This window comes from Fulmarus glacialis, unplaced genomic scaffold (genome assembly GCF_000690835.1).
Source record: "Fulmarus glacialis isolate BGI_N327 unplaced genomic scaffold, ASM69083v1 scaffold37604, whole genome shotgun sequence".
NCBI classification, from domain to species: domain Eukaryota; kingdom Metazoa; phylum Chordata; class Aves; order Procellariiformes; family Procellariidae; genus Fulmarus; species Fulmarus glacialis.
Genome location: NW_009208043.1, coordinates 14,780 through 24,557, shown reverse-complemented (window position 1 = coordinate 24,557; position 9,778 = coordinate 14,780). Strand labels below are relative to the sequence as shown.

The window sequence follows — 9,778 nt, the reverse complement described above, 5'->3', positions numbered from 1 at the left end:
CACGGCAAGCGGCCACCCGCTGCCTTTGCCAAGGGCTGCCCGGCTCCCCTCTGCTCTCCAGCACGCACAGAAGCGGTCTGTGGCCTGAGTCACCTCTGACTGACCCAGGAGGGCTGGAAAAGCCAGGGCTGCTCCAAAGCACCCTGACCCGCCACAGCCCACGAGAGCCTGGCAGGGCCCTCGCAGCCGTTTGCTCCAGCCCTGCGACCCCAGGTCCTCCAGCCTCTCTGGAGAGGGACAGACGGTGCGCACCAGCCGCTCTCAAGGGTCGGCAGCAGCCGGGAAAGCCCCGGCTGCCAGGGCTAGAGAGGGGCTGGAGCGGGCTGATGCTTTAGTTATGCCTCCACAGACGTGTCCTGCCGTGGGCTTTCATACAGACAGGCTGCCTGCTCTGCACCTTGCACACCCACTGCAGCAACTGCAGCACTAAACTAATTAATGCAGCAAAATCACAAATATAGACAAAATGTGTAGAAGCAAATTATCCTGGAGCAGATGAAGGAAGCTTTGAAGCTGACAGTTTCTGAGAAACATCAAGATTTCCACACCAGTGAGGTGATACAATCTACAGAAAGCACCCGAACAAAATGGCATTGTTTTAGATTTAATGCTAAAAACCCCTTCAGCTCTTGGCTTACAATGAAGTGTGTAGCACTACCAAAACCAACTGCTCTTGTGTTTTTCCCATGGATATTAATTGAATTTATATCAGGCTTTAAAGAGTGAATTACTACCGACGGCGTGGCATGGGCTGCTGAGACCCAAGGCTGTGCTGTGCTGCCCGTCCTGGGAGAACACGGAGCTGGTCCCTTCCCGGCTGTCGGCAGGAGACGGCTCAAGCCCAGACGATGAGAGCTCACACCAGACCCAACTGACGAGCAGGGTCACTGCTCCCTCCGTGCACACTTTGTTATGGAAGAACAATTTTATTGTGTCACCCAGAAAAATTTTTAAATGAAAAAATTAACATTCTGATTTGATTAAGTACGCCATTTTTGTAATTTAAACCAAAAAAATGTTCTTTCTGCTCCCAGCCAAAAAGCAGTTCTGGGAAATCAAGATGGGGGATGAGAGAGAAAAACATGCCCTCACTTTAACCTTCTCCATCCCAAAGACCAGGTACCGTGTACCACGGTGAGGGTGGGGACCGGCCATCTCTGCAGCCGGGCTCCCCACGCCTCTCTTGCCTGGCCAGCGCAGGAGCAAGGTCAGACCTGAGCTGCGCCTAGCCTAGTCTGCCCAGGCTTTCACTCAGCAGGCTCGGTATAAATACAGTGTGCTGGTACTCGGGCTTTGCTCCTGACTTAGTCTGCCCTACTCTGTATGAAGGGAGGAGGAACAACATGCTCTGCAGCTGCCCATGCGGCTCCTCTTGGGGCATCTAGGGCAAAGACCCAAACGAGCTCCAAGCCCCAATCTCGTAATTTCAGCTGCTTTTCTTTCTCAATTCGGTGACACGGTGTGGCTGCTGATGCTTAATGCCAACAGGGGCTTTGCCCTTTGCAGGGGCAGTACATTTTCTCCACTCCAGAATACAAGGTCTGGTGCATTCCCCCTGCCTGGATTCAGAGGAATTTGCTGTGACATTAACAGCCTGTGATTTAAAAGCTGCAGCTCGTGTATTATTAAAATAGCAAAGGTTTACCTGCAGCAGGGCAATTTTCTGGAAACATCAACCTTATTCCTACATATTGACAAATGTCCAATATTGTTATTCAAAGAAAAAAAAGTGTTAAGTTCCCCATGGATGCTAATACAGGTACCACAGAATGCTGTTTTCATGAGATGCTTTTCAACATGTGAAAACCATGCTAAAACCCACCGCAAACTACCCTTTAGGACGTGGGTGCAGCTTCTGCTTTGCTTCTGCCTTCTAAATGAAAATCCAAGTTAAACAACTTGGAAGGTACAAAGATATTGACAGGCTTGTACAGTGAAGAAGGTGTTTCCAGAGCAATCAGCTTATTTAATTTAACCATGGCACTGAAATATAAGCTGTGGAAACAGTAATTATCCACAAAGACTTCATGAATAGTTACTTTGTCCTTAGAGTCTTCGTATTGCACTATATAAACCATAACCCTCTCTTCCTCCAGACTCATTTAGAGTGTTTGCTCATGTGTGAGCTGAAAACACTTTCAGCGCTGACGCTGAACTTACAAGCTCAATCTAATAAATGTTACTAACTTAACCTTATTGCTGAAGAAATTAAAATCAAGCGAAGAGATGCCTGCCTTAATTAAAGATTTAATTCTAGCTCTTAGAGGTGGCAGTGTAAATTGTGTGTTGACTCAGCCTGCACCGCAGGCTGTACAAGAGGGGATGACAGAGGCTCAGTTCTGGACCAAGTTGTGCGAGGACCCCAGCACACAAAAAATTCCCTGTTTTGCTGTGGGAACTTATTTAAAGCGTTTGCAGAGAACTACAAAGAAACTGGCTTGTGATTTTCATGAGCTTCTTGTGTGGATACTCAAAAGTCTCTCTGAGCTCTTTCATCCCGTTTCTCTCGTTTCAATCCTCAGCACCACAACCGACTCCCACGCTACCCATCTGGTCCCCATTTGGTTGCTCCGACTCCACATCCACTTTTGCAAGAACCCTGCTCTTTCAGCTTCGGCCTACTCTTCCTTTCCCAAAAAGGGAGCTTCACTTCTGTACGCGTGCTGCCCTGTCTGCTGGGAGCGCTACTCCATCCTCCTTACAGCAAACAACATCCTTTAAAGGATGGCTTCAAACTTTCCTTACCTCTAAGACGTAAGAGATTGTTTGGACACTCTGTAAAGTATTATGAAAAGCTAAAGGACCAAACTCACTCCTTCAAACCTAGTGCTGTTATCAGGAGAGCAATCTGGTCCCTGGTACGCTGATCTGAATGCAAACACTGCTCAAGTTTTTAAATATTAACATACAGCTCTATCATCCTCCAGCCACCCTGAAAACGCTAAGCCATTATATCAGATATCACGAGGAGAAAGCACAAATACAGAAGATAGCGGAATATTCTGCTTTTGATCAGGAGACAAAACGCCACACGACACAAAGCTGTTGTCTACATGTGCATCTTCAGCACCCACCACAGCAGACTAATGCAGATTGTGCATTTAGGCAATGCTCTCAGACAAAAATATTCAGCAAAGATCCCATGAAAGGCAAATGCTGCTGGAGCCCTCGCCAGGGTGCACTGCCCTGTGCAGAGCACTGCCCCAGCACAACAGGCACCGGCCGCTTGCTGAAGTCTTCTCTGACAGCTCAACCCCAGGCAGCAGCTCCCCTCCCCAGACTTGCCCACGCCATCCCCTACACCTGGATCCGGACAGATTGTATGCGCAGCTGAATTATTTTCATCAGCCTTTCAATACTTGTCTGCTTTGGGTTTTTTTCACCTGTATTAATAGTTGTATAACGTCTCATCTTGGACTATGCCCGTTGAAACCAGTTATGCTCTGGTCTAGGTCCTGTCTTCAGCAAAGAAAAGCGTAAAGTCCTGTAATGTCCAGGCATAGAATAGGGTTTTTTTTCAATAAAGATTCCTCTTATTTAAAAAGAAAAGCAAAAATCCCTAGACTCGGGGTTTCCTTCGGAACTACCTAAAGGCAACAGTGAGGAACATATCTGCTACACTTTTTGTTCCCTTCTGAAGGATTTCAGAAGAGTATATTATATAAAACTATCCCAGCCCCTAAGAAGACACCAGAAAAAGGAGCCAGAGCTCTACATGGTTGCCACAGCAACAGTTGGCATGAACATGATGGAGCAGCCAGGAGCTGCGTGGAGGCGCTCCGGGGCTGCCACCTGTACCTTCCCAAAGTGCTCGATGAGGATCTCAACTACTATGTTTTGGAACTTGATGTTCATCATCGCTGCCACGGTGTCCTCCTGTGCTCGCATGAGGGTAGGTCCAAATATCACCCCCATGTTAGATGGTGACATCAGATTCTCTCGGCTGTGCTCACATATGCTGCGGAGACGAGGGAAAGAAGGAATAGGGTTTGGTTTGGTTTTTTCAAACAGATCTTATTCCACACAATAAAAAAAGGATACAGTAGGAATCAGTCATTCAATTTTCTTCATTTTGTTTCAGCAGAATTTGTTTCCCAGCCCTACCAGAGATAAAACATGTCTCTAGCTATGACATGCATGTTTGGCGAGGACAACTGTTTGGGAGAGCAACATGCTGACAGCATTTTTATTTGATCTGTTCCCACTCCTAGCTCATCTTTTAACTCTGCAATCAAAAGTCATCTGCGCAACATATACACAAAAGAAATCATTTGAATCGGAAGATCCTGTTTATCCAGAACTGACTTTTGGCTTTAATTCTTCCTCTCTCTGAAGGAGAAGGACTGAATGTAGGGAGCAAACTGGAGGTTTTCAATAAATCTACACAGCGTCTTCTTTCTGAAAGAACCACTGTTTTCACAGAACAGAGCTCTCTCTGTCCAGCAGCCTTCAAGCTTTGGAGGAACGCACAAGCCTGTGGAGCAGCACCAATTGTTGACTGAAGTACTAACCACCTAGGTGGGCACTACCTGTTTCCAGAAGCGGACCAGAGGAGAGAGACTCTGATGCTGACATGTAATGAATTCTGGGTTTGCTCTGGTGTTAAAGAGGTTTCTGTCAGCATGAGGGGAGAGGGAACAGAATTTAAGTGTAAACACTTTACGGAATAAACACAGTGACCACGAGTACAGCGTTAGCTTCATTGGACTGCATGCCAGACACTCTCAGCTCTGCCACTTACGCAGAAACGTTTCTTAAAACCACACAAACGTGTGCATGAAAGGCTGGAACCGGATGGCAGGCAGGATCCCCCAGCCAGCCCTCCTCGCCCCGAAGAGGGGGCATGGCACCGAGGGCCAAGCACTCCCCTTCGAGTGTCGGGACGTGACAATCTCAGATCAGCCCTGCTTATTTCTGAAACAGTCTAGTTTTGAAAAAGACTTCTCCAACGGTCCAGAGCAAGTCCTGTCATACAAAAGCCATTGCTTCTGCAAGCCCTGGTCCTTCCTGACCTGCACACTGATTGCTCCCTTGCTTTTGAGCTTCGGCATGGCTCGTCACAAGCTTCTCTCCCTGATGTGCCCCTGCTCCTCCCTGGGGTGGAGAGGGCAGAGCTTCCACACTAAGCCTTTGCATTCGGTGTGACAAGAAGGCAGGAAAATACCCATTTCCCAATGCAGTGCTGGTGCCATTATCATCAAGTAACAGACTTTTTCAGTGGCTCACTGGTGGAAGCACGTGGAAGCAGCACTGCTCAGTGCCATCAAGCATCCAACACGCCTCTTGAGAGCAGAGACTGACACGCTCAAGCCTTTGTGCTGCTCTAAGGGCTCAGGACATTGAATCCATAGAGCTGGAGATAAAACCAAAGTATGCTTCACGTTCAGCCCACGGGCACAGGTCCTACAGCCATTCCCAAACCCCAGACCTAATGTTCTTGTTAACTGGAGTGAGAGGTGACAATTTATAGCTCTGTTGTCAGAGGGTATTTTCATTTTAAAATTATTTCCTGCTTGGTGCTTGTCAGAAAGGGGATGAAAGCGGCAATTAGAAAGAGAAGCATCACTTAACGCAGTGGGTAGCAAGGATAATCATACCATTTGTGCAGTCCAAATGTAAATTCCTAGGGGGACTATGGTGGATACAATTTTGCAAACCTGCCACAAAAAAAGGCTTGTTCTGCTGATTCCATTATTCCCCTTACTTTGGCTTTAGAGAAAAATGTCTGCTTACTTGACGAGGTGTTGTATGAGGAGCTCTAACATCTCTCTGTTTTTGTCAGGTAGTTTATAGACCAGCGCGTGAATGGCTCCCAGCCTGTAATCCAGGTTCTCAGATTCTGGAAAGAAGTAACACAAAGAAAAGTTTGTGCCCACCACTTTCAAAGTAAATACATAAGAGAAAGATCAAGCCAAAGAAAATCTGTGGGAGCTGTTCCTTCTGCAACATAGGGCTGGCTGGCCAAACCCGGCGATGAGAAGCAGAAGGAAAGTGAGATTACATAGCAACAGGGTAATCATTGTGAGAAACAAAATGACGTGGAAAGAGGGAGAAATGAAGCTTGAAACGGAGCTCAGGGTCGCACTCTGCCTCTGAGCACAGCCGGGGAAACAGGCTGGGCATGGCCGGGTACTCCCCTTCGCACCCTTGCCCCGCACACCAGCACACCTGGGGAACACACGGCCTCTCTGCTGGGTATCTTATCAGCCCAGATAGCTGTAACACTGAACAACGTGGTAAAATGTCCTGCAGGGAAAAAGATTGAGTCCCTGACCCAAAGAGGTCACCCTTGGAAGCATAAATAATCAAGAAACAATAAAATACTCGGTTTGAAAAGAATAGTGTGGGATCTTGGTAGCTGGGAAGCTTAATGGTGCAAGTTTCTGAGGGAGGGTAGGGAAGGGATTATGGTTTTGCACATACCCAGCCATCATTGGTTTAACCAGTTCTGAAACTAATAAATCTTGGGCTTGAGCACAATCAGTAGGGGGTAGAAAATTTTCCTTTCCAAGAAAGAATGAGTGTTATTAATTCTCCAGCAGCCCAAACTGAGGAGAGGCGGGTGTTCTCCTACCCTCCCGTTCACTTCAAGGAGGCATGGGGGTGTGAAGGATGCTTTAATCCAAAGTGTTTCTGAGTGTGCCATAAATTTCCAAATGCCAGTGCTCTCATGCTGAGGGAGATGACCAACTCCCTGTATCCCTCTAGTCTCCATCTCAGCATGCTGGCTCTCAACACGCTGTGAGGATGAAGCCAGTTCAGAATTATTATGGCTTATTCAAAATGGCTATAACAACAGAACAGGCGAGGACTGGCCAGTTTAGCACAGGTGATGCCCTGTCAGCATACCCATGTTACTTGGCTAACCTCCGTTAATGCTGGCTGTGGCTCAGTCCCAAGAGCTGCAGCAGAAAAATGTCTTTCATGTACTGGTAGACATTTTGAATTCAGTATTGCAGGACAAATTTCACGAATTAAAGGGAGCACCCATCTATCTGCGTAGCAACAGCACATGCCATTCCCTCACAGGTTTTAAAATAAATATATTAATACTATCGAGAAACAATACTTCTGGGACACTTGTGCTGATTTCAGGTTAGTTGACATCCCCTGGCTCTCCAGACCCTCCGAGATCATGAAACCCTGTTAAAGGGAAGAGCACTGCAATAGCAAAGGAAAGAAGGGAAGAAATACCACCGCCTCCCGTGCACAATTAAGCGCTCAGAAGAGAGGGTCACTCCTCTTTCGAAAGGGGAAGTGGGCGGACACCCCGGTGTCAGGCTGGTAGAGCTCTGTCAAGTGATTTTGATGTACACTGGTTGGGGAGGGCAGGGCTAGGGACCGTCGGCAGGGCAGCTGTGGGACTTACTGGCAGCCAGGACCAACTCTTTGTGGAGCTTGTATGTCATGACGGGTTCAGACAGGTTCCTGCAATAACCAGAAAGAAAACTGAGCTCCGGCAGGGCAGCGCGACCCAGTTGTGACGGATCTCGAAGGACCGATGGGCAAACCTGCTCGCCTTCCAGCACCACCGGTTCCTGGTGGCATCTTCCTCCCAGCCAGTATTACTCAAACAGCTTTCCCCATAGGATATGGGGTATAGACATATTTCTCAAAAAAACAACAAAAAAATCCATTCATCTTCCCAAAGCCTTTGTCACTTCTTTGCCCTTTCCAACAGCCGGATGTTAACATCTGGCTGCTCACTCCGCTTTTCACCTGGATCAGCCCCAAGCTCTTTTGCCCACTTGGGGCAGGTGTGACCTGCAGTGCTACCTGAGATAAAACTTCAGAGAGCTGGTAATCGTCTTGATGTCCCAATCGCCGCTTTGGAGATCCACGTCCCCTGGACATTTTGGATCTGGAGGAAGAACAAAATGGCTTTAAAATAAGGTCCATTTTGAGGTTGCTAATAAATAGCACGCTCTCAGAGAGGGTATGCTCTCGAGACAAACGAAGCTACACTAGCACATAAAGAAAGCTACTGATTCTCACGGTTGGGAAAAGCAGAACAGTACCAGCGTCAGTATTTTGGAAAGGCTAAGGAGGGACAAAAGAAGAAGCAGAAGGTAACATTTAAGCAGTGGTGAAAAGTTAGGGAGGGCATATTCTCTGTAGTTTGTTTTTTCCCAGCACAGCCAAGACTGGCAGAAACGACACATTTCAACAGATCCAAGACAAGCTTTCTGATATCCAAAGTAATCTAAGTGTCCAGCTCCAATCCCTCCTTCGCAGCTACTCCCCTGAAGGCTGTTCTGGAAACATTCTCTCTCACTGCATGGAGAGGAGGAAGCTCAGAGGAGGAGGCACAGCAGCGTGGAAGTACACTTTGCTCCTGCCTACCCTTACCGAACAACCACATAATTTCTGTGGTACGATGAAGTAAAGGACATGGTTGGAGGATGGGGGGCAGCTGGACTGAAGAAATAAACTGCATGGTTTATTTTAAAAAAGAAACAGGACTAGAGAAGGAAAAGAAAAAAAAAAAAAAAATCAAATCTATCTCCTTACTGAAGTTCAGGATGAAATCCTTCTGCAGCAGTTATTTCTGTGTTGTTGGACCTTCCATCATGAGTTCATACACAGTGGGGTGGCAAGTGGTCAACCAGACCAACGCATATAAATAAAATGAAAAGCCACTCGCTGGTAGGGTTCAGAGGAGAAAACCACAGAACTACTCACAGGGAGGGTGAGAATCAAGAAGCAATAAATCTTAGGCAAGTGTAACCGGATAGCCATCTGAAGTTGTGGCTGCATGGGAATCGGGTACAGCTATACGTCAGCACAAACCAGCCATTTTAATAAACAACAACAATAGTAAAAGCAATAGTAAAAAATATTAAAAAACAATAGTAAAAGCCTTTGAATACCACATTAATATCAGATGTCTGCGCAGGGAGCTGGTGCGAGCCCAAGGCACACAGGTATCAATGTAAACGTACTTTCTGCCCTGTGCTCTAGCCCCTCGGGCCGGGAAGGCGAGAATGGCTCAGCCTTTGGGCATGTGGGAGACCAACCCTCGGGGCTCACCTCAGGGCTTGCTGCCTGCGCTGGCCCACACGTACCATGGGGCAGGGGCACGATGGCCTCAGCCAGGTCCCGGCCCCGGAGTGCCCGGCCCGGAGCAACGCCGCTGAGCAAAACAACCTGCTGCAGCGAGTTTAACCATTTCTCATATAAAGACTACCCACCAATTTACATGCTTGTATGATATACAAGATTCAGTGCGCAGAAGGGCTTACAGCAGAAATGCATACATTGACTTACTAACATATACATCTCATACAGTAAGGTATCCCAGTCTTTCCAGGTGAAAACCTTAAACCAGGGTAATGGCCTCCCTGCGGAGGCCACCTTCCCAGTATACTCTCTGTGATACCCCACTGAGGAAAAGGGTCCCCCTGAGCTGTCTGTGGGGGCTGGTTTGGGAGGTGGCCGTGCTGGGGCAAGGCACCTCCCCATGAACAGCATCGGCCGGGCGAGTTCCCGAGTGCTAACCTTCAGGTCTGGTTCTCATTTGCACTGCCTAAGTAAGAATGGGGACACAGGCTGTTATCAAGGGAAAGGAGTCATGATGGCCGGGTGAGCAATGATTCTTGCCATTGCTCGACTGTCGGGCGATGCTGGCAAACCCGTGCCACGTGTGCCCGATGGCGCAAGCAGCCCTGCCGTCTATGGCCCCTCTGCCACAGCCGCCGCTCGACTGGGAGCTCCCGCAGTCCCGCTCCGCACGCTGGGAGCTGCCGGCTCCGCAGGCAGCGGAGGAGAGGGCGAGGGC

General features: G+C 48.1%; 1 protein-coding gene across 1 annotated transcript in view; it reads right to left on the bottom strand.

Annotated features, from left to right (window-relative positions):
• Positions 1 to 3,711: 3,711 nt before the first annotated feature.
• Positions 3,712 to 9,778, bottom strand: part of OPHN1 (oligophrenin 1) — a gene marked incomplete at its 5' end in the record, with an annotated part of 17,969 nt that continues 11,902 nt past the window's right edge. Inside the window, 4 exons of the mRNA XM_009576353.1 lie at positions 3,712 to 3,958; positions 5,734 to 5,839; positions 7,370 to 7,428; positions 7,777 to 7,861. Of these exons, the coding sequence (XP_009574648.1) occupies positions 3,712 to 3,958; positions 5,734 to 5,839; positions 7,370 to 7,428; positions 7,777 to 7,861 (497 nt within the window). The remainder of the gene's footprint in view (positions 3,959 to 5,733; positions 5,840 to 7,369; positions 7,429 to 7,776; positions 7,862 to 9,778) is intronic.